Source organism: Nothoprocta perdicaria, unplaced genomic scaffold (assembly GCF_003342845.1).
Source record: "Nothoprocta perdicaria isolate Ctin4 unplaced genomic scaffold, notPer1 scaffold_10, whole genome shotgun sequence".
NCBI classification, from domain to species: Eukaryota; Metazoa; Chordata; class Aves; order Tinamiformes; family Tinamidae; genus Nothoprocta; species Nothoprocta perdicaria.
In genome coordinates this window covers 622,033-646,306 of record NW_020454094.1, presented here as the reverse complement: position 1 = coordinate 646,306, position 24,274 = coordinate 622,033, and the positions used below count along the sequence as shown (strand labels likewise).

Below are 24,274 nucleotides of genomic sequence, written 5' to 3'. Positions count from 1 at the left end.
ATAAATATTATAATCAGGCATCGGGAGTGATGGCTCAAGAAATACAATTGGATTTTCTGTCTGAAATGATAAGTCATAGATGGTACTTAGGAATTAATCTATTCTGGCGTCCTGGCAACTATGAATATTCAAAGGAGGAAACATTGTTCCCCGTTGAAAGCTGCTGGCATGTATATGGATTGCTGGGTTTTGCAGGCGGGTTTTACTGGGATGAGGGGGCTCATTAGGAGTGTGATGTTATTAGCAGTTTTTCTCCAGTTGCTAATTTCCATCATACCAGTATTATGGTAATGATGAAATTAAATTAAATTAGCATATCGTATAGCATACTGCAAAACTGTGAATATATTATAGTAATACAAGGCAACAGATAATTGCCAGCTTAATAAGAATTCCTCCTCAGCAAAGATAATTCAACCTTTTTCTTCTTCCAATCAGCAGCGGCAGATTTCCTGGTTATTGATTATCTCTTCATCCTCTATCAATCCCGCCTGAGCAGCTTCTTGATTATTTGAAAATGTCTCTCCTCTAAATGCCTTAAATTCCCTGTCATTTGTCAGCGCGTTTGCGCCGTACCTGGCCCTGCCTTTGCACATGTTGAGTTACGGTTCCTCCTCCTGCTTGCAGTTGGCATCTGATCCCTGGAAATGAATGTGACTTGATTACCCACTGCACTTTTGAGAATATTATATCCCTTTTTTCCCATATAAATCTTGCATGTTTTCTAGATTGAAGGTTTAAATCTTTTTTTTTTTTTTTTTTTTTTTTTTTTTTTTTTTTTTTTTTTTTGGCTAAAAAGTTGAAGCAAATTTTAGCAGCAGCAACTGTTTAAGTGTATTCTCCAGGATGTTATTCTCCCTAGTATTTACTTTTCGGTGAGCATGAAGGGAATAGTCTGAATTATAGCTATGTTTTCTACTTATGTCTAATAATTTTCAGACTTACTGAAATGATTTCCTTGTGAAGCCTGTGTTTAGCTCCAATCTTTTCATTTTTTCTCCATGTTCTGCAGTGCCACCGTGGTTTTTAATTCGCCCTTCGAATCTGTATGCCTACGAGAGTATGGATATTGAGTTCGAATGTGCCGTATCCGGAAAGCCGCCTCCCACGGTGGAATGGATCAAGAACGGCGAAGTGGTCATTCCTAGCGACTATTTTCAGATYGTGGTAATTACCCAGGCTTTTCTTGTTATATATTAATCTGCTGCTAGATTTGGAAAAGTATTTTCATTTTTGATCCACTTACAGCCTTAATAAACTTGCCTGAAGAGAGCAAATCATGTAGCTTCTGCCTCCTAAAGCTAATAAGGGCCGTTTTGCTCAGATTACGTCAAGTCCACTGATGTCTCCTACATTTAGTAGGATACAAGTAGTTTCTTTTCACGGAGAGATAACAGTTTCAGGACATACTTTAAGTTATTATTAATAATATTGATTACCACGTGCTAATGACTGCCTTCTTCCCCGCTGTTCTTTGTGAACAAAGATGATAGATTTTCTCTCCATAGAAATAATACCCTGGGACAGCAGATCAAGAGTGACAAACAAAGCCTCGTGCACAAGGAGGAAGAGTATAAAGCCTTGGTTTATTGATAAAGACAAACCTTCTGAGTCTCTCCTTTTAAATATAAATGTTTGAAACTTGGAGGCAGTGGAGCAAGGATTAGAGGACGTGTTGCTGGTGCCTCCCGGAGCAGAGTGAGGAGGAGGAGGATGCTCTTCTTGGTAAAGAAAGGGCAAAGCAGGATACGCAGCAGGGCATGTTTTTGGCATCTCGTAGTGAAAAGAGTGATGGTCTGAAGCAGGAGTTGAGAAATGCTATTCAATTCACCAGCCTTTTCTCAGCATCTTTCTTTCCTCCGATGGTTTTTCAGAGACGCAGGAACTAAAAACAAAACACAGGGTTTTTGTTGTCAGCCTAATTCTCATCTGCCATCTATCCTTCTGCATTGTGCTGGGTTTCCACCTTGTTTGAGGCCTGCCTTGCATTGCCTAAGCTTTCAGGGGCAAGAGGAGTCTTTTCATAGGTTGCTTTGTGTGAATCACAGCGGGTTGATAATAATGATAATGGTCGTTTGACATAATCATAATTTTTCCATGAGAATTACTGGGCACAACCCACAAAATAGCATTCCCCAACAGGTTTCCAGCCTCTTTTAGTTCAAATACCCTTATAGTTTAGGCAGTGAAGCTGGAATGGGCAGTGAGCTCTCCCTGCACACTGGTCTAGCTGTCCCCTCCTGAAGGCAGTGGCTCTCACAGGTGAGCTGAGGTGCTCATGAACCCCCTGAAAATCTCTGCAAACACAAAGTGAAGGTGTCCCCAGGCCATCAGGAGAGGGGGCTTTTCCAGAGGCATGTCTGTCCAGTGCTTTCTGATTTCCCACCTTCTAATTATCTATCCATAATAAGGTTCGTTCTTACATGTCTTTCACACGGAATGGAATTACTCTGCCATGTGGAATAGCAAGTTCAGCCTTTTTTGTACATCATTGCTTGTTAGAAAGCATTAAGTRTCCAAAGAGTGGAAAGGTCTACTGCTGTCCTGATTGTGTGGGAGCAGTAGTGGAAAATTATTTCACTTTTTAATTTTTTTTTTTAACAGAAGATAGGGTCCATCTAGAGAGTACTCTTCACATGCAGTTTTTAACCCAACATAATTGGTTTCTGCTTGTAGTAACAGGGGCCAGAAGTTAAATGTGTCTCAAATGGAGTAAGTGACCTTTTCTTGAGGATCTCCAGGCCTCAGGCTGTCAGGAGGATGTGACCTTCAGAAGAGCGTTTGTGGAAACCACGTCGACACTGGAAGCTATTTTAGATCTTCCCTTGCAGCAGAGAGCCAGGGCGAAAACGCGGAGCGCCACGCGAGTGACRCCTGTCACTTGGAGCTCCCTGCTGCAGAAGGGTGTTGGGTTGGCCCTGGGGACACGGGGACTTCACGGTGGGCTCCTTCTGTGGCACAGAGCCTGCACAGACACCACCGCTGTCACTAGATTCCTAATGAAGGGCCTTATTATTAAAGGCCTCTAAGGACCAGGGCTGTACAAGTAGACTTAAGACTCCATACATGGTACCTTGCTTGGTGGAATAGCGCTTGTGTGAAAGTCTTGCAGCCCCGCTCTGTTGGATGACTTTGACCGATTTTCCCACTCTCTTTCTCTTTTGCCTTCTCTCCAGGGTGGCAGCAACTTGCGGATTCTGGGCTTGGTAAAGTCAGATGAAGGTTTCTACCAGTGCGTAGCTGAAAATGATGCTGGAAACGCACAGACCAGTGCACAGCTAATCATCCCGGAGCCGGGTAAGATGCGAAGGACGCGCAGAATTGTAGATAAAATTAATGTCATTAAACTAAAAATCCCTAGTGGGCAGCTACTATTCTTTACTCCCTGTCGCTTATCCAGCTGGCTGGCTGTAGTTAAAAGTGTGCTGAGTGTTCAAGCTGTCAGATATTCAGTTTGGGGCATTGTGTTCCCTGGGACTCTTACAGATGTTGGCCTTGGCCTAGAAATGACTCTGGAGAGCACCTAAAATCTGCACAAAAGGCACGAAAGGCCGGTGTGTTACCTTCTGTCGGTGGCTCTTGTCTTGCTGAAACATGAAAGATCATGATCAGCAGTGGGTGATGTGGTGGAGGCAACTGCATCACTTACAAATTTGTTGATAGTTTTTTTGAAGAACATTTTTCTTGGGGGGAAGAGGGAGGAAGGGAAGGAGCACCTGGGTCCTGCATTGCAGGCTGCCATTGAGCTGGCAAGGTTTGTGTCTGCTCCGCGTGCTGTGGGGGTGGATGTGCTGCTCCTGCTCTGAGGTTACTGCGGAGCGTGTTGGGCTTTGTGYGCTGCGCTCTGCAGCGCCGCGGGTGTCCTGGTCTGCTGCTGTGGGGGATTTCAAACGGGCGGGAAGAGGCCTCCATCCTAATCAAGGTGCTACACGGAATGTGGATAAAATCCGTTTGCAAAGTTTCTGGGTTTCACATGATTAATGCTGCCCTGCACGGGGCTGCAGGTTGCACTTGCTGCTCCTCATAGTCAGTAACTGGAGCAGGGGTGGACGTGTGGAGGCCGCGGCCGTTCCCTGAGCCAGGCTGGAAGAGCAGAGCCGCAGGAACCCACGAGCGCGTAATCCGGGCGGCCCCACTGTGGTCAATTAAGCAGCCCGGCAGCTCGCACCACAGCATCTCTTTGGGAAACGCTCTGAGAAGTTTGCGCATGGCATCAGTGCGAGATGTCAAAGCTTGGAGAAAACTCTGTTGTTCTGGAAAAAAGCAGGGGGAAGGTGCGGGCTGTAGCCGGCGCTCCCGTCAGCGGCGCCGGGCCGGCTCGTTGCTCCCCGGTTCCRGCAGCGAGGCTGGCGCCGCTGCCCCGTGCCCCGCCGGCAGCGCCTGCGCTGCGAGCCCTCCCGTGCAGCCCCAGGGCACGAGGGGCGCAGGGAAGCGGCAGCGCCGCGGGGCTGAGCCAGGACCTGAGCCGGCACCCTCTGAGCACACACACGTGCTCAGGGATCATCCCTGAAAGCCTCAACCCCAGTTTACCGGGGCCCCCCGGGCATTTTCAGCGCGTAAATCARGACGGGAACCTGGCTGATGTTCCTCCCTCTGTACTCTGCCTTGGTCCCAGGTGAATGGCTCAGCTTGGATTTTGCGCCTGCTTTTGATCCCTGTGGAAGGGGAAGTCACTTGGAAACTAAGTGGTGGAAGAGTATCCATATGATACCCAGGTGGGATCAGAGAGGCCTCGTCCCGCTCAAAAACACCCCCTTCACATCTCACCCAGGCCAGAGATACATTGGGTTTTTGTTTGTTTTCTTTATGTTTTCTTTTAATCTGGCTCTCATGTTCAGTTTGTGCCCTGGGATTGTGTTCACCCGGAACCGCATCAGCGGGAAGCGGCACAGTTCAAGGCAGCGATGGATGGGAAGAGCCTCAGGAAACRGCAGAGCTGCCCACTGCCCACACAGGCACCGTTGGGAAGCGCCGCTGCSGGCTCCGCTCCGCGACTCGGAGCTCAAACAAAACGGATTTCTTTGAGAGCTGGGGTCAAATAAACCCTTTATGTAAACTAATAATGATTTTACAGTAACAGTGATTTATGCCCTAGAGCAACATGGGGGTAGAAGAGCCAATTCTTTTCTTTGATCCATAAAATCAGGGATCGGTTTTGCTTTTATTTATCTCAAATGACTTTGACCGTGCCGGGGGCTAAATGTATCGTGGATGTTGTGTTTGGGGATGTAAAAGCATTTGCTCTGGTGGAAAGGCGTGATCGCTGTGGTTGTTCTTAGTGCTGTCGTTACTGCAAGGACGGATGGGTTTGAACCCCCTCCTGACCACCACGGAGCAGGGAAGCTGCAGTAGCAACACACGGGCTGGTCTGAAACAGTACAATAAAATAAATTGGCAGTAGTCAATGCTGGAATGAGAAAAGAAGGGCAAACAGGCTTGGAGTTCACACACATAGTCTCCACTTTCAGCTTCCCAGATGTGGCTATAGGATGCTGGGACCTATTTCACTAGGTATTGCGTAGACTATAAAAGCCAGAGAGCCCCCTGAGAACTGTAGTGTCTCTTTATGTTTTTTAAATTGAAATTATGTCTAGAGATGCATTGCGTTTAATGATGTAGTATGAGCTAGAGAAAAATAAGTGATGGTAGATGGTCTGCATCAGTATCTGTGTGCGCATTAGGCAACAAACTGGTGTGTTTTCATGGATCCCGAAACACTGGGGGAAAAGGTGTTTGGGGGTTGTTTCTTTTCCTTTTCCATTTCTTTCCCATAAACAACTTTATTGCTCATGTCTTGGGAAGAGGCAGCTCACAAGGATATAACAGGAAAAGGAATCAGACTTTGAATATTTTGCATTTGTTTAAAAAAAAAAAGACAAAACCCCATCAAATCAGATTTAAGGATATTCAGTTCTCTCATCTTCTGTAGGGAGGTGATCCCTGTAGACTGAACACAGTCTAAGGGAATTTGCAATGGTCTTAACCTGGAGTAAAGCCCACAATATGCGTTTCTAGTGCATGTCCTGGAAAGCAATTTCTCAGCAAGAAAAAGCAAGTAAAAGAGATCTCAGATGACTCTCTTATTTTTATAACTGTATAAAACCTATTATTTGCACACCTAGGAAATGAACAGCGAACACTCTGTTAGTGAATGATGGACATGCATGCTCCAGATGTGAAGAATATCCCAGAGGAGAGCCTCCCTGTAAAGAATTTAAGCAGTTATTTGCTTTATGCCTGCAGTTTCTCTCTGATCCATCCTTCAGATACTCACAGGATGTTGGAGGGATTGCTTTATTCTGCCGTGTGAAAACCCAGCTAAGAAACCAGTAAAGGCAGCCCTGGAGTAATCAACTTGGCTGTACCATGGATAATTATTAGCTGTGCTTCTGCAACAAGTTCCTTGCTGGATGAATCTWTAACTTAGGAAAATAGCCTTTTCCAAAGACAGACAGAAATGCTATAAATCACTGTGCAATCTTGGTGCTATSAGCAGGAGCCTCCCTGGCAGGCGGCAGCAAGGCAGGGTCCTTGGCCGGTCTCGGCCAAGCAAGCGCTTCATTTTCACATCTGCTCTTCAGGTTCCGCTTTGTGCTCGACTCAGGTTGCTGTTTGCACAGATTCCTTTCATTTTTGCATCCCTCTGCTTACATGTTTTTGCACGTGTGAGATCCTGGCAAAGGCTTTGCATAATAAGAACTAGACTGAGGAACTTGGGAATTACTTTTCCAAACAGTGGTTGGCTCAAAAACCCAATAAAACAAGCCCCTGTTGATCTCTAGGAGCTGGGCTAATTTTCAAATGAAAAAAATCAGGTCTTCTGGTCCCGGGGGGACTTGGAATTACCAATCAGGATGAGAAAACACTGGAAAAAGTGGTGGTGAGGAGGGTTTTCTGCTGGAAGTTTTAAAATGAGGTTAGGAAAATGCCTGTTTGTGAATCTAATGCYGATGCTGCCTTCGTGCAGGTGCCGTCTGCTCAGGGGCTCTGTGCCCTGAATGAGCAACCGCAGACTGCGGAGGTGAGGAAGAGGAGGGAGGGAATCCTGCAGAAGCCCATCATAAACCCCAGGATGGAATATGGATGGGTGGGTGGATGGATGGATGGATGGATGGATGGATGGATGGATGGAGCTGTGTGTTTCTGTGTCCAAACAAGAGGCTTCATTCCCTTGTTTTGGTATGCGTCGCTGGTGCGCTGCTCGCAGTTATTGCACCACAGAAGCAGTAATAATCATGATAATGCAAAGAATAAATTTTGTTTATATGCTTTTATGGTGGTCTTTGCCATAATATTATGACACCTTTCTGGGGATTTATAACAGACTTATGCACAAATGCAAAATTAGCAGAAATTTTCTCTAATTTGAAAGTTGGTGTATAAGGCCTATTCTCAAAACAGCAGAGGAGACAGAAGTCGGAGCGGGTGCGGGCAGTTGATGAGCTGGGAAAATTTGGGGATCTTCTCTCTTTGTGGGCCTTTATGAACAATTTAGGGAAGTATCTACTAGGGACAGGTTAGGTGAACGTCTGCCAGGGGTAATAGGGGTGTTTTTAAGCCTGCTATGAGGCACAGGAAAGGTTGAGCTCCCGAGGTCGTTTCTGGTTCTGCCTCGCTTTGGTCGAGTGAGCCTTGCTGGAAATGTGGGGCTGGGACAAATTACTAAAAAGACCATTTCWAGAAACCCCTGTGGACATCAGGCAGTTAGTCCTAACTAACCAYGTTTTAGATCTCTGGGATGGTTTAAACATCAATCTCAATCTATAAGTGGAACGCCACGCTGGTGGAAGGTCCACATTTTACGGGTTGTCATCTAAAGGGCAGTTAGATACTTGCAACCACTTGGGGTTTCCAAATCATTTTATTTTATTTTGTTTTGTTTTATTTTTCGTGGAGCATAGGATCCAAACACAAAGGTTCTCTGAAGGTACTGGGAAATGTGGGAGAAAATTCTGTGAAACCTATTGCATGTGAAAGGGGAAGAGCTATTGCCTGTATTCTAATAGGGACACAAATATATATTAAAATAGATTAAGACCATTTGGGGAAAGAAAAAAAAAAAAAGGAATGGTAATAATCTCCTCTAATACTGTTAACCATTTAAAATCCAGCCTGCCACGATTTTATGTTTATTAATACAGAATAATTTTTGATAAATAATAGTCACGGGAAGCGGGAATACAATTAGGTTTTAAGTGGTGTTAATTAAAATATCACTTACCGTATATTGACTTTACGTGGTAATGTCGGAATAATCACCAGACGGAATGAATAATTGCACAATTAGTTCTAACACTTCAGGATCCGCTAGAATTCAATTCATCAGAATAGCAGCACCGCAGTGTCTGTGTTATGAATATGGAAAGCAATGCACTTTCTAGTCCTATATGAGTTAGTTGCAGACAATTAAATATAATTAGTGCCGWCATTTCATATAGGAACTCCTACTATAAGTTCTGAGCTGCGCTTTCTTTGATTTTTTTTTTTAACCTTGCAAAGGACATCTCGTTTTTGACAACTGCTATGTGAACAACTAGATTTACATACCTGCAAGCTTTGTTTCTTGCACGGGAGTTTGGGGGTAAAACAAGCGCTTTCCTTGAACAACTCGTTCAAGACCTGCCCTGCTGGCCTGGGCATCTCCTCTGCATTCGGTCTTTGCACCTAGAGCAATGCACCCCATTGCACAGTGAATGAAAAGCTGCAGCAAACCCCCCGAAAGTYAAGGTCTGGGGAAACCTTGAAGAGGATATCAAGTGGGCTAGGTTGTGCAGCTGCTGCCCGTGTCCAAGAGCTATTTCTCCTGTCACCCCCTGATAGTCCTGTGCGCTCACAAGGTTGATGGGCTTGTTTTATATCCCATTTTGTGAACTTGAGGAAAGCTATATGGTTGCATATATGAGTATACATAGCCATATATCTCTGTAACTGAAATGCATACTTAAAAGGAGGAAAGGGTCATATGGTCCACGTACAAGTGCTTTGTTTATGTACAAGTAAATTGAGTAGACTGCGAGGCAGCGCTGGCCTTTTCTCCACTGGATTTTGATGATAGCAGAAGGAGAGCTTAAAGGAGASCTTAGATGTATTAATATATTCAGTTTAATACAGTGAACATCAGCGATAGCTGTTGATCTTATAAATGTGGGAAAAGGAGAAACGAAAGGACAGTGGTGGGAGGCTGCAAACAGCTGCGAGAGGRGATGACAGAGCAGGTTGTGGAGGGATTTCGTGGGCAACGACAAACGAACCTTTGGGTGTGTTTGCCAGCAATGTTAGCTCTCTGTCTTTGCTCCCTGGCAGAAAGATTTAGGGGAAATCAAGCTTGCTGTGTCACTGCGCTGATCGAGAAACTTTGAAAGTTACTGCCTTCCTAAAGTTATCCGGGAAGTTTGTATTTTATTTGGTTTATACCCTAGTAAAATTCTTCATACGTTGCTGGGCACCTCATTGCTGTTCTGGAGCTGCCTCTGAAGGTATTTTTCATGGCAGAGCACAGTCTCGCTGGCAGCTCCTTCCCAGACGTTGCTGCTGACCAGAAAACAGTCACTTTTCACTTTTTTTTTTTTTTTTTTTTTTTTTTTTTTTTTTGCATAAAGTTTTCAGAGAAGCTTGAGAGGGGATCTGTATGTATAATACAGATTACATCAATGTGTACAAGTACCTGAGGGGGAACATAGGGAGGAAGGGGCCAAGCTCTTCTCGGTGGTGGCCAGTGCCAGGCCAAGGGGCAGTGGGTGCCAGTTGCAGCGCAGGCAGCTCCATGTGCCCGTGAGGAAGAGCTTGTTTGGGGTGAGGGTGCCCAGCCCTGGCCCAGGCTGCCCAGGGAGGCTGCGGAGGCTCCTGCTCTGCAGATCTGCCAACCCGCCGGGATGGGACCGGGTGCCCCGAGCTCTGGGKGTCCCTGCKGGAGCAGGGGCTGCGCTGGGGGATCCCTAGAGGTCCCTTCCAACCTCAGCCCTCCWGGGATTCTGTGTGATTCTGTGATTTTTGCAGGAGGAAAAAAACCTCACCAAAGCCCACGTTTTAGTCGTGAATGTCTTCCATCCTGCACTGCCCGTTTCCTGGGTCACTGTTGCACCCTGTGGATGCACAAGTATCGGCGTGAGCTGCCCAGATGCGCTGCCAGCTGCAATATATTGATTCTGCTGGTCCATACAGGCCCAGTGATAAGGGACTGCCAGCTTTTCCTCTCCTGTGCTCATGCTTGTGCATGTGTGTGCATGTCTGCCTGCCTGTGTGCAAAAGGAGGAATTTTTCAGTATTACAATACCTAGAATCTGGGAAGGAATAAAGGAAGAGGGCAAGGTTTGGCACTCTGCCACCTGGAAATAGAATCCATTTAATTCAGCCRGACTATCCTTGTTATAGTGTTTAATATAGACTAAATGGTTTAATATGGATGTGTGTAATGAGCTCACCAATTGATTTTTGTAGTGCACGCTCAGTTTGGAGCTCAGGAATCTCTTACTAGGATCAAACCAGCGCTCTCGTGTTCTGCCCCCGCCTAGTACAGAGGTGGTGATGATTTTGGCTCTGGTTGCAGTGTTAAATCAGACCTATTAGTGTGCTTGTGTGTTTATTTACATCCATAGGATTGGAGGGTAATAAAAAACGAGGCTCATGTGAGCTCCCGAGGGCCRGAGCGGCACGTTCCTTCCATGCAAATGCCTGATCAGTGAGTGACCAAAAGAGCCGGCGCTGCCTGGCATCCTGCCCCTTCCTTCCCTGCGCCCTTCTCCGTGCGCTGCCCTGGGAACGGCTCCGGTCCCGCAGCTCGGGGCACCTGCCCGGCGTTCGCAGGGCGACGTTCCCGGGCGGTTGGGGCGCTGCCGCCCTGGGAACCGCTCCGTGTGCCCGCTCGGTCCCGCAGCTCGGGGCGCCCGCCCGGCGTTCGCAGGGCGACGTTCCCGGGCGGTTGGGGCACTGCCGCCCTGGGAACCGCTCCGTGTGCCCGCTCGGTCCCGCAGCTCGGGGCGCCTGCCCGGCATTCGCAGGGCGATGTTCCCGGGCGGTTGGGGCGCTGCCGCCCTGCCCGTCGCCCCGCCGGGCTCGCGGCCTCCCGGATGGTAATTGGTGTGTGGCGGGGATGGCGGCGTCAGCCCATCACTGCAGGGCTCGCAGCCGTGCACCGGGTAGCCCCATTTGTAATTATAATGYGCTCTGCTCCTATTTATATTCAGCAGCGTTCTCGCCTGGCTGTTCCTCTCCCTGGGAGTGGAAGATTGGAATGGGGAGGGCTGGCTTTAAAGCAGTGATATCCATTATTTGCTGAGAAAACACCCTGATCCTCCAAGGAATAGAGGGCCAAGGTGAACGGCTATCAGAAGTTACCATTTACTGTCCTCGAGCACGCGCTCTGGAATTGGTCCTGTCAAAATGAACCGTGCAGGTCCCTTTGTACGTGGGCACCAGCACGTGCCTTGTTTTGGGCAGCTCAGGCAGGGGTTATCAGTGGCGGGGCTTAAGCTGTGCCCCCACCACGCTGCGGCGCGGAGTGTGTCTGCTGTGATGGCCCCTTGGAGATGGTTATTTAATGGTCGTGTCTGCTGTAAATGGATCTGCTTTTGACTTGAGCTGCAATACAGCAAAGCTGGATTTGCAGGTCGGCAGCTTCATGCCACGGGAACCAAGATCAGAGTCATTCCCATGTCTCCCGTAGCTTTCCTTACAGTGACATTAGTCTGGGAAAGCTCCTAGGATTTGGCTCCCAATGACTCCCCTCACATGGACAAGCTGGGCTAGGAGGGTGGCTGCATGTCCGARGTGATGTTGCTCCCTGCAGCCCCACTGCCTGCTCAGGAGACCGTCCCACCCGCTCATACCCAGTGCTCATGGACAGGATGTGGTCCCTTCCGCCCGCTTCATAGTTTTCTTCTCTTGATTTTGTTGTGTTATTTCTATGCACTTGGAAAGATTTGGTTTGTGCCTTGAATCTACTTTCTGCAAATTCTTCAGTGTAACCATGTTTTTGGAGAATTGCAGCTACACCCATCATTTGGAGTGCTTGACAATGCTGTCCTCTGTCTCAAGAGGTTTGAACCCATAATCCTGTGAGGGTGTCTCGTCCGTCTATGCATTGAGGGTAAAGGTGTTCCAAGCTTCTGTTTCATTCCATGCTCGCCATGCTTTGCAGAAGGGTGAGCGTGTTGTTTAGCTGCATTTCTCCACAAAATGACCTAAAACTCTGCCTCAAAAAGGGTCATCCGGTGGTTCTTGTGCTCTACATGAGGGACAAGGTGACAGTTTCATACTGAAAGGGGCTGCTTGAAGGTGAGGGAGCAGGGAAAAAAAAATCCCTGCCTCTTCTTTCTCTGGTTGCAAACTAAAAATCTGAGTTTGCGCAGATTGATAAATAAGCACGGGTGTCTGTCAGTGCAACCTGATGAATCTGCAAAATCATCTTCCTAATTCTCAAAGCTTTGGAGATCTCTCTTGTCGCCTTGTTTCCAAAGCCAGGCTATGGAGAGGAGTGAGCCGGTGCTTGTGGTCACCGACGTCTGCTCCCAGGGACTGGGGAAGAGGCTGCGGCGCAGAGGGCATCGCCTCTGCAGAGCCCGCTGGCTCCTGCCMGAGAAGGAGCAGAGCAAGGATTATACAGCCTTCTCTTTGTAGCTCCCAAGGACCCATTCTTCCCTAAACCAGGATTAAGGGGAGCTTAGATGCTCTTTGTTTAGCCTTTGTTTGTTGCTGCTTATGGGTTGTTGTCATTTTTTTTTCTCTTTTTTTTTCCCTGCTAGGTGTAATTTAGTGTAGGGTGGATTTCTGAGCTGCTTGGAGATAGGAATAATTTCATTTCAGAAACTGCTGGTGGGATTTTCGCCACCAAAGCTGAGCGTCTGTCTGCCAGGTAGCSACAGCTGTTGCAGCTGCTGTCAATTAAAACATCAATGCCAGTGTAATTTTGGATAAAACATAATTTTGCTAATTTAATGGTGTGGAAGAAATCACAGGATGGGAGTTTTGAAATATTTGTCACCCGCAGGCCGGGAAGCTCCTGTTACAGTCAAATCTGATCACTGTATTTCAAGCAAGATTATGATACAATGAAAACTGGGTTCATTTCTTTTATCGATGACCAGATAAGATGACATATCTATACTCATAAATTAACAGAGAATCCTCCTTAAAATAGCATTGAGTCTGCAAAAAAGGAAAACGGGACTGCTGTCTGAAAAGCAGCGTGATTGGCAAGCTTGAAGGAGATGCCCTGTTTGCCCAAGCTGGCAGCGCAGAGCCTCAACATGAAGGATCATCTCCAGCTTTAGGACCATCTCCAGCTTTGGGTCCTTTGCTGAAGAGACCATAGCAGGTATCAGGGCTCATAAAGAAGAACAGGAAGAACTGGGGTGCTCTAGTTTGGATACAAAATCAGAAGGCTGAGGGGATGCGTGATACCAGTTTTCAAATGCACAAGTAGCAGCAATAAAATCAAAGATGTCATTTGTTCTTCAAAGCCCTGTTGCAAACAGGACAAATTGCAGCCAGCAAGATGCAGGGTAATTGCCTAAACCCTTCTCATGCTCAGGATAATGAACGTTAACGTGGGTAATGAAGCTCCAGTGCGCCGTGCCTGAGAGGTTATGGCCTGTCCATCACTAAATGTATTGAAGGGAAGATTTTGATAAGCATCTGCTAGGAAGCTGTTGATATAATACCTGCATGTGGGCACATGGACAGGCATAAGTTACCTGCCCAAAGGAGGGCGAGAGGAAACCAGAAATGATGCCTGGAAAAGAAGAAGAAGATACCATTAGCTAGCTCTTCTTTTTAAAAAAAATCCACTTACAGTTCCCTTCAGTATGCATGTTTCCTAAAAGTGAGAAATTAAAGCCAGTCTACTAGGAAGAATTAATCTGATTTCTCACTTGAATTTGTCTGATGTGAAGGCTCTCAAAATTAGAGCAACTCTGCTGGATTTCCACTGTGATGTGTGAGACAAAAACCAGGCTTATTATGTTCCACTGCTGCGTGTGTTTTTGCAAGTCTATATTATCGATCTGGCTTTGTGAAGTTCATCTTTGTGTGCAAATGACTGACTGGAGCAGAAAGCAAAAATAGCCCACTAAGTACCAAAATACACCAAAATTTTTTATTTGGAATGTTGAACGCATGCCAAAGAACACTACCTTTAAACCAAGCTGTTTTGTAGAAATGCACGGCCATGTATCAATCAATATTCTATAGGCAGCTTTGCGTACTTCTTTATGGGACTTTGCACCCTTTTGTGATTTCTCTGCAGCATCTCGAGGTGGTGGCGCCCTGTTCCATGCAGGGGAGGTCTCCTGAGATGGTCCCTCTTGTGGGACCTGTGGGAGGAGATGCCTGAGGTTGTGCTAGGGGTGTAGGTGGCCCTGTGGTGTCCCCACCACCCAACCGGTGCCCCACCACCCAACCAGGTGTCCCCACCACCCAACCAGGTGATCCCACCACCCAGCCAAGTGTCCCCACCACCTAAGAGGTGTCCCCACCACCCAACCAGGTGATCCCACCACCCAGCCAGGTGTCCCACCACCCAGCCAAGTGTCCCCACCACCCAGGCAGGTGTTCCCACCACCCAGTGAGGTGTCCCCAGCACCCAGCCAGGTGTCTCCACCGCCCAGCCAGGTGTCCCACCACCCAACCAGGTGATCCCACCACTCAGTCCCCACCATCCACCTCGCTGTGCGCCCGCCCGGGCCTCCTGCCCTAACGAGCTCTCCGCTTCGCCGGGTGCTGTTACTCAAACACAGCGTTTGGGGATTGGGATCCTGACCTCGCTAATTGCTGACTCCTGTTTAATTCCTYCTCTCATCCGTCTTCTTGTTTCCCCCTCGGAGAGCTGGGTTGCCTCGTCTGTGAGCGCGACAGGCTTGGAGGCGGCGGCGCGCCTGACCTCGCGCCGCTCGCCGGCTCCCGCTTCCCGCCGTCTCCGTGGAAACGCGGCCCGGCGCGGAGCATAACTGACAGGAAAAGCTGGCGGGGCGGGAGCGGCGGCGGAGCCTGGAGCGCGGCCGCGCTGCCTGGAGGCGCCCCCGGCAGCCCCGGATCCGTCGCGTCGGTGCGGAGGCCTGCGCCTGCCTCCCTTTCGGTGTGGAGGGTGGATCCATGGCTATTCCTGCACCTTCATGCGCTTGCTGCATGGCTCACTGCACGGCGTGGGCCTAGTGCCACGGCCGAGGGGCTTGGGAGGACTGAGGCGGTTGGTTCCCACCAGGGACGCTGCTGGGACGAGCCGCTCGCACAAGCGGGCCAGCCTGGCCTGGGGCAGCGCGGGCAGGCAGCGCCCTGCGTTGTCCCATTGTCCCCCGGTGCCCTACGCMTCGGGAGAGAGCTCCAAGCTCCCCAAGCACGGCCAAAGGCGATGGCGCCATTTGCAGAAATTACAGCCTAAGGTTTATTAGTCCTTGGGTCTGTGCCACTGGTGTTGGTGGCTGCGTGGGCAAGAGGAGGAGATTGGGGCAGCTGCTGTGCCAAACCTGCGGAGACGGACAGAGGACGTGGCCGAGGGCACAAGTGGTGTCAGGGCTCAGGCAGCCCTGGCATGGGGAGGATGTTCAAGAGCYTCCCGTAGTATTCTCATGCCTGCACACTCGGTTGGCATCATGCTGAAACAAGGAAACACAAAATATCGCAGCCACTTCATCTGTTATTTCATATTTCTGTCTCAAAGACYTTATTTTAGAGGCACTGTGAAGTGGAGAAAGCGATAGAAATATGGCTGAGAGTGATGCAGAGGGCTGAGGTAAGAAAGAGTTAAAGTGCCTGAGAAAACAGAGAAGTGATTGTAGGCTTGCTGCGAGATGATGTTCGTAATTAAATAGATGCCACGTTGGTAATCAGCTCAGAAATATTTAAGATGAGTAGCTGTTTCGATGAAATTAAGAGAGGAAGACAGCTTTGAAAGGACAAGCAAAGAAATATATCTAGATGTGGAAAGAAGCATGTTCTTCTGCTCACATTGAAATTTAAAAAAATGTTAGAAAAGGGAGAGAAGGTGGGAGCTTTTCTAAACAAAGTCTATTTCTTCAGTTATTGTTTGCATGATGAAAACATTCAAAGGAATGAGATATCTGTATTTGACTGGTTGCAAGTAAGACAACATAATGCTGTGCAAGGCTTTAGGATGCTTTCATCTGCGCCTCAGGATTTCTAGAGGGAGGCTACATRTGAACTAGGCAAATCCCAGAAATCCTGTAAGGGGGAATTTGGCTATTTCCACAGTTGTTGTCAGGCTAAATCTGAGTAAGAATATGGCAGCTTTCCAGAAATGCAAACTGTAAAGATACACATGGCAGAGCTGGCGTTTGAAAATGGGAGCTGGGCTACACATGAAAGCCTGAGCCCCACTCTCCTGAGCGGGGAGATACCTGACACGGGAATCAATTCATAATGCATTGGAAAAGAAAGATTCAGTAGCTACATGCAGGTGGAGATGAGGTCTGGAGGAAGCCACCCAGTTCCCACGTGTGTGATGTGGTTGCGTGCTGGTGTCCTGGAGGGAACCATGCAGACATTCTTATTTGGGGGATGCTTGGCTGGGAGCTGCCTGATGTCCTCATTCATGAGGTGATCACCATTCCCTATCCATACAGCGTACGTCTTGTGGATTAAAAATCATCTAGCTCTTGATAGGTTAATGACTTGGGAATCATTGCAGAATGGGTGTGTTGCTGGTGGCCATGAGCAGAGGTTGTCTTTGGCCGGGCGCTATTCAGCACCTGAGGAAGCTCCAAACTTCATCTAGAAGGTCTTTCCAAGCCTCATGATTCTGTGATTTTATTGGAAGCATTAATGGGGACGTGTGAGCTGAGGATAAGGAAAGAGGGGGCTGCTGCCGTGACTCCCCGTAGTGCCCACGAGGCCACCTCCCTGGTGGGTGCCCAGGGACTGGGTGTCTTTCTATCTGGCCTTCTCTGTGGTGCATTTTAGCACACAAAGTACTCATTTAAACACATAATTTCCTGCAGATTTTCGGGGGTGGGGGGGGAAGAAAGAAAATGGGCAGAAATTTCTATTTTTACTAGAACAGCTTTTGGGCATGAAGATTCATTTAGCTGATGCAACAGATAGGGTTTTTTAGAGGAAGGGTGGAGCTGGTGAGGGGAAGAGTATTTTATTTTGCAGGGGGCAGTGCTGCGTGGCTGAAAGGCTCTTCCTGTTCATTACAGCAAAGTTCATTTTTCCTATTGATGGATTTAACAGCGCGGAGGCAGAGGTGCTCTGCGAGACCAGCCCCTGCGCRGGAATGTGACTGTCACCTCTAATGAAGTGCAGGGTACTCTCATGTATATGATTATTATCTTTTAAACGTGTTGCTACTGGAAAATACCATCATAGAAAGCCCTTCTATTATGGAAATCTATGAAGAGATGGAAGGGAAGGAGATACAGTTGATGCCAATGGAAGGGGACTATTGGAATAAATAGAAGGGAGATAAATAGAAGGGAAATAAATAGAAGAAAAGAGAGAGATGAGAGGGAGGCAGAGGTGCATTTGCAAGTCTGCTTCCAGACAGCTGTTCCTTAACAGGAGCTGTAATGCAAGGTCTTTGTAACCTTGACAGAATTTGCCAGGGCAATCTTGTAGGAAGAGGAAAACACTCTCTAATAATTTTTCCAATATATTAGTCACACCCTGGCTTTCATTCGGCGCCAGACGCGCGGGAGCGTTTTCCCAGCATCTCCCCTTTGTTCAGGCCTYTGGGCTGTGTCCTGCGTTAGCGGGGAGCCCCGTCCCGCGCAGAGCCCTTGCGCGGGGCCGTGGCGCTGCGGACGCCGCCTCCCAGCGCAGCTCTGCCAGTTYGGGCTCTGCCCCAGCCCCTCGCGCCGCCGCAGCAGTAGTGCTCAGTGTCACTGTGGCCAGCGCTTCCTTTCTTTGGGGAATTAAATTAATTCGCTCCGGCTTGGCGTGCGTAGGAGCACAGCGTCCCCCTGACCTCGTGCTTGGGCTCACGGAATCATCCCGTGCACGGAGGGTGTGAAGGAAGCAGCTTCTAACACATCGGACGTAGCAGCTTCAGCCGACTGAGGTGCTGCCCCGCTGCACACACCGAGCCTGGGGCTTTCCTTTGCCCACACACTCGGTTGGCATCAACCCCCTGCTCAGCTCCTCCCTCCCAGGGCATCGAAATCCCGCTCCGGTTTGGCAGTCCCAGGCCACGTTCACGCGCGCCGGCGTGCCCTGGACCTTGCCGGCTTTACGAGGCAGAGCACGGAGCTCGCCGTGTCTGGAAACGCGCTGCTGAGGGTTTCCGTCTTGCAGTAGTGCAAATTATTCGCCCGCTGCTTGATTAGGAGGGGTTTTAGCGTGCCGTGTAGCACCGGTGGGTTGCAGACTGCCTCTTAATAAGCTCCTCATAACCCCTCTTTAGCTGCCACACTTCTCGAGTACCAAAAGCTCCGTCTTGCACTTCAGAGAGAGCARTGTGTTTCCATTGCGGGCCCCATGCAGGGTTTTTTTCTTTTTATTTCCTTTTTTTTTTTTCATTTAGCATGAATTTCATGAGCCTGGAAAATGCAATGCATTTTGGCTGCAGATAGATTATTTCCTTACCGGCTTCTGATGATTTCTCTTCTAACACTTTGCTTTTTTGCCATCACACCAGGCTGGGGAGAATCATTCTAGTGTGACCACAGTTTGAATGTAGTCTTTGGTGCTCTCCCGGAGGCGGTTTGTCTGCCTGCCATTTCTTACATTACCCCCGTGACCCGGGAGAGAAAGCACGTCCTGTAAAGCAGCAAATGGTATATACTGCTTCAAGGAGTGTTCTGCATTGAGCACGGCTTGTCTTTTTTTTCTTTTTTTTTTTTTCTTTTCCATTGTATTTGAATATATGAATTTGAAACTATGTCAAACCACTCGGTTTCCGTTCAGGGAACATAGCACAAATCCAGGCAGCTGTAGCTCTGCTGGAGAGTTTGTTATTGCCTCCTGCTCGCTCCATTCACAGGGAAACGGGAGCAAACGTTTTACATGATGAGACAGGAGCTGCGAGTGAGCTGCCCCTAACAGCCACCCTAGGCTAACACCGTGCACCCAAAATAAATGCGGGCTGCCTTCTCACCCCTGGTGATCACACGGGCTGGTTTTAGGAGGAGAAGAGAGAAATGGAGCTAGGTTTTATTGTGTGACTTTTTGCACTATCAGAGAATTTATCACTGTTGGGTGCATTTACTGTGAGGGTGACAGAGTCCTGGAACAGGCTGCCCAGGGGGGTTGTGGAGTCCCCTTCTCTGGAGGTTTTCCAAACCCGCCTGGATGCCGCCCTGTGCCACAYGCTGTAGGTGCCCCTGCTTGAGCAGGAAGGTTGGACTAGATGATCTGTAGAGGTCCCTTCCAACCTTGAACAGTCTGTGATTCTGTGATCCGGCATGGGGCCATCCTGGGGAGCCTTCCCTCTTTAGTTTCCCTCTGATGAATGCCCACTGGCGGCATTTCCAGCAGCTCGATCCCACTGGCGGCATTTCCATGGGCTCGATCCCGCTGGGAGCTGCTGTGCCAGCTCGGCACTTTGCCCCGTTACTGCAGCCTCCTCAAGCCCGGCACGCTTGGTGTGTGCTTGACGGTAGTCTGAGTGTTTCCATGGGGTACAGCGTTTTAAAGGATGAGCATCCATAGTGCCCGTGGGATTAGGCCCTCCACAGAGGGTTATTGCACCCTCTTTGAAGCAGACTGTGCTCAGAAGTGTAGTAAGAAGACGTGAGGACATAGCTGGTTCTGTCCTGTGTCCCTCTGTGATAATAACAGAACATCCAGTGCTCGTTTCCTGCAGGTGTGAYCACTTGCAACCAGATAAGCACCAGTTGGTTGGATTTGTTTCAGATCTCAGCAATGCCGTGCTTGAAAACCATACCTGCTTTCAGTGCAAGCCTCCCCCTTATCCCCTTGCCGCATGGGGCTCGTGCCAGCCAAACTGGCCGGGGATGCAGGCGGCGGTTTCCTGCTTTGCTGAAGATGGTCAGCGCGAGCTGATGGTGCCAGCGACGTGCCGGGCTCCCCGGGACCCGGCTCCTGCAGCAGCAAGCAGGTTTCATCCGCAGGCTGCTTCCCACTGGGAGCAAACCCGAGCGATTCTGCTCTCTTGCCCTGGCCCTGCCTTAGGGGACGGTGTGGAGGGGACAGGGAGCTGCTCTGTAGGCACCAGCTGGGGAAGGATGAAGTTCAGACGTGTCCTTTCAAAAGGAGCTAAAAGGGGGGATCTGGGGGCTCTGCCCAGTTGCCTCGAGAGCTGCAGGGTCGTCGGGGTTGTTCTTGGYTTGCTGCTCCCTGCGCTGGTGCCTTGCTTGTTCCTCCCGCAGAATGGCTGCTAAACGTCGCTGCCGCGTTGCCCGTGTCTCGTTGTTGTGCGGGAGAGGCGGTGCTGCTTCTTGTCATCAGTCAGCAGAACCACCACGAGCTGCCAGCAGATGATGAGCAGTAGCATCAGGCTGCTGGACACTTGCAAACTCCTTCAAGCTGTTGTGCTGCTCCTTGGGCGAGCTGGATCTCCACGTCTCCTCTCCATATGCTACCCTGGGCTCTGATCTGGCACCTCCCTTCACGACATGGGAGCGTTTCTTTGAATGCAGTATGTGGGCAGCATGTTTCTTGCTCTTCTTAGCAGCCATTATGCTGACTTGTATGTGGCCCTYGTAGGTGACCCCAAGACCTTTCTGTGTGTCCTAATGTCTTTTGTCATCCTCCTTTCTTCCTAAGAGGAGAGTCACAGGCTTGAAAGGCAGTGACACCCATGGAAGAGCTGGTGAGAGGCGTGACAGCCACCTTGCTTTTCCTGTTCATCCTAAGAAAAATAAACTGTGGGTATTTGCACCCACATACGATGAGGGAAGTACAGATGGCCCTGAGACAACTGGAAGTGGCCTCACGATCACGATTCCTGATCTCATGGGAGATTTTGGCTACCGAGATATCTGCTGGAGGAGCAACACAGCCAGGCACAAAGCAGGAGGGTCCTGGTGGTAACTTTGTGACTCAGGTGATAGAGGAGCCAGCGAGGAGAGGTGCTGCTGGACTTTGTGCTAAGGAACCAGGAAGGGCTGCTTGGAGATGGGGGCAGCCCCGGCTGYGGTGACTGAGAGATGGATGTTCAGGGTCCTGTGAGGAGGAAGCAGGGCAAAAATTGGGATCGCAGCACCAGGCTTCRGGAGAGCAAACTTTGGTGTCTTCAGAGGTCTGCGTGGAAGAATCCCATGGGACATGGCCCTAGAAGGAAAAGGGTTCAGGAGAGCTGGTTCACATTCAAGGAATACATGGAGGAACAGGGACTCATGGTAAAACTGAGCAGAAGAAGGAGGCCCCTCTCGTTTGGTCTTTCCTCACACGAGAGCTGCTCCAGGCCCTTCCTCATCCCTGTCGCTCTGCGCTGGTCCCTCTCTAGAAGCTCCACGTGCCCCTTGTGCTGGGGAGCCCAGAACAAGCAGAGTGGCCAGAGGAGCAGGATCCCGTCCCTCCAGCTGCGGGCAACGCTGTCCTGGTGCAGGCCGCGATCCCATCACGACACATCGTCCTTGAATGCCTATAAACTGCATCTTAGGCTCCTTCAGCTCTTCAGGTCTTGGCGTGATATTCGGCTCTTGTGTCTTTGTACATAAAGCCCAGAAAAAAATAGATCTTTTTTTTTAAAAAATTCCTCATCTGTTCCTTCAACTGCCATGCTTGTGCAGTCAGTGCTCTTAATCTTACTTTTCTTTCATGCTTACATGAGGCCTTATTCTTCTGGGAGCAAAGATCATTTATATTATAATGATCTTTGTCATTGCAATCTGCAAGGACTGCTGAGTTTTTAAGGTTTGTTTTTCTTTCCAATGATGCTTCCTTTTCCTGCATAAATTATTTTTCATTTTGTTTTTTTTTTTTCCTTTGGTATAAAACATTCATTGTGTTTCCATTTATTTACTGGCTGCCTTGCGTTTTCGTTAGCTTCGCTTGCTGTGCTGATAGCACTTCAGCAYTTTCCAAAATTTGCCACCAATCTTGGTTTCTCTTTTTATATAAATTCCCAATTCATGCTTTATCCCTGCTGCTCTATGGAGTTGCAGAATTATGTTTATTTGACTAGATCTATCAAAAGAGTTTAAGTTCCTTGAATTTTTGAATTCTTTCAGAAATTTGTGTTTATTGCATTTCCCTTCCAAAAATCGCTCATGCAGCTTCTAAGTAAAGTCTCCGAGTTATTTGTCTCTCTTTGTAAGTAAAACATGAAAAATTCTACATCGTTTTGGAAGCAAAAAAAGTGTTCTCAGAACTGTAAAAAYGTGATGTAAAAGAAGATTCCACCATTCTGGCATTGCTCAAGCAGAGAATTTCCACTGCAGCCCACAAAACTTGCAGAAACGCTGGAAAGAAAAAAACTGCAGGTTCCTTCCCTATTTTCAGGGCGCTTTTTTCCCCGTTCCAGAACCAAGTTTCGGGCTGACGTTAAAGGCTGAGGCGAGGAACGAGGCTCCGCAGACGCGGGCGCAGCTCCAGCAGCGGCCGCTCGCTGCGCGGGAGGGCCCGGGAAAAGCTGTCTCCTCAAACCAACCCCACGGTGGATTTTCCCATTGCTTCCTTTCAGCTTTCCCATTAATGCAGGGTATTTAGAAGAGGAATATATTTGACTATTCCCCGTATATCCTCATTCTTCTCCAGGTACTGCATCCTGAGTTCACCTCAGAGCAGAATACGTGGTTTTTTTGAACAGTGTTAGAACTGATGGGTTTTGTCCCATTATTGAGAGACTGCAAGTGACTGCCAGGACAAGACCCTCATTTTGGTGGCGAAGCCGGTGAGGGATAATTTTTTAATTAAAAAACTTTTTAATTTAATTCCCCAGCTTACGTGCGTCTGCTTTGCACCTCTGCAAGCAGCGAGGAGTTTGCCCTCGACTCCAGATCAAGGAGGTGCCGAGTTGCAAATAAACCACCCACATTTAATGGAAACTGCGGAAATCTTCCTTTTAAAACAGTGAGTTTTTCCCCAGTTKTGCAGGCTGGAGAGCTATTCCCTCTGGTAGCAAACTGAAGGCAGGGGACTGCAATAAACTAAAAGCGAATTAACTCTGCCTTGTTCGGGGCTCTCTGTGCTTGCAGAAGCAGTCTGGGAATTTTCAAAGGCTGCAGCATAAAACTTGCAGGCCTAATAATCATAATTATTATGAATAATGAATCCTGAGATGTTATTACACAATAAAAACACACCCTCCCATGCTGTGTCTTACTGTTCAATTATTTAAGACTCCTTGACAATTATAGACTTGTTTTAAGTCTGTCGCCTGGGATGATTAGGAGCTGTAACCCCTGCCGCAGCAGCTTTACTTTTTTAATCATTGCAGTAAAAATAAAATTGCATTTAGTATTTCAAAAGGAGAGCTCCTTTGCTGAGGCCTCCGGTTTTGCCGCTAAGAAATGCTGCTTTATTTCAAAGCATTATCTAGGAGAAAAAGCAACATTTCAAGGGGAAAAAAAAGCACCACAGTGATTACGTTCTCCAAGGAACAAAGCTGGGGGAAGAGGATCACGTGGGCACTTTCTTTAAAAAATATATATTAACTGCTATATAACTGCTATATAAAAAATATATATATTAAAAATCTGCATGATCCAGGGATTAGTGTTGCCAGGGTTGGGGGGAGTGGGGCTGAGGCCTGACGCGTCTGTCCCGGGGTCCCCCCTGGTTTTCCCCCGGTAATTTCTAACTTCAGCCAAGTTGCTTTTGTGCAGGAGACTCGTGTGGCTTTTCGGGAGAGCTGTTTCCACCTCAAATCTTGCCTCCGTGGCTCCCCTGCAAGGTAAAACTGTAACCAAAGGAGGTTTTCTTCCCCGTACCAAGGGAAATGTTTCTCCCGTTAGATCCCCCGTATCTTCTCCCTCACAAAATACTGGTGGGTGGTTTTCAGTGGAAAAATTGCAACCTAATAGGTGAGAGAAAGGTTGAAAATTACAGGGTGATTGAAGAGAGAATTAGAATGGCAAAAAGCCAGCAATTTTAAGATCCCACCGTAACTGCCACTATTATGTGTAATTCTTTTTAAGTCTATGGTAAAGCAGATAATGCTAACAAAACTATCAGTATCGCTGCACACCGCTGTAAATAGGGCTCCCGTTGCCTCCGAGTGACGGCTCTTCCAGCGGGGCCCCCGGCGTTTCATTAATGTGTAGATTGGTGCTGCTGCTTTCTGGCGTTCACYTGTAAATTCAGTATTTGGGGTAAGTTGCCTTAGGAAGGCTGGAGCGTCCACGCTCACCTGCTAGGTGTCTGATGGCACCGGGAGCCATCGGGTGGCTTCTGGGGAAGCAGAGCCCTAGAGCCATCT

At 48.4% G+C, this 24,274-nt stretch overlaps 1 protein-coding gene across 1 annotated transcript in view; it reads left to right on the top strand.

Annotated features, from left to right (window-relative positions):
* Positions 1-24,274, top strand: part of DCC (DCC netrin 1 receptor) — a 349,458-nt gene that overhangs the window by 179,435 nt on the left and 145,749 nt on the right. Inside the window, exons 6-7 of the mRNA XM_026038936.1 lie at positions 1,013-1,167; positions 3,177-3,297. Coding sequence (XP_025894721.1) covers positions 1,013-1,167; positions 3,177-3,297 — 276 coding nt within the window. The remainder of the gene's footprint in view (positions 1-1,012; positions 1,168-3,176; positions 3,298-24,274) is intronic.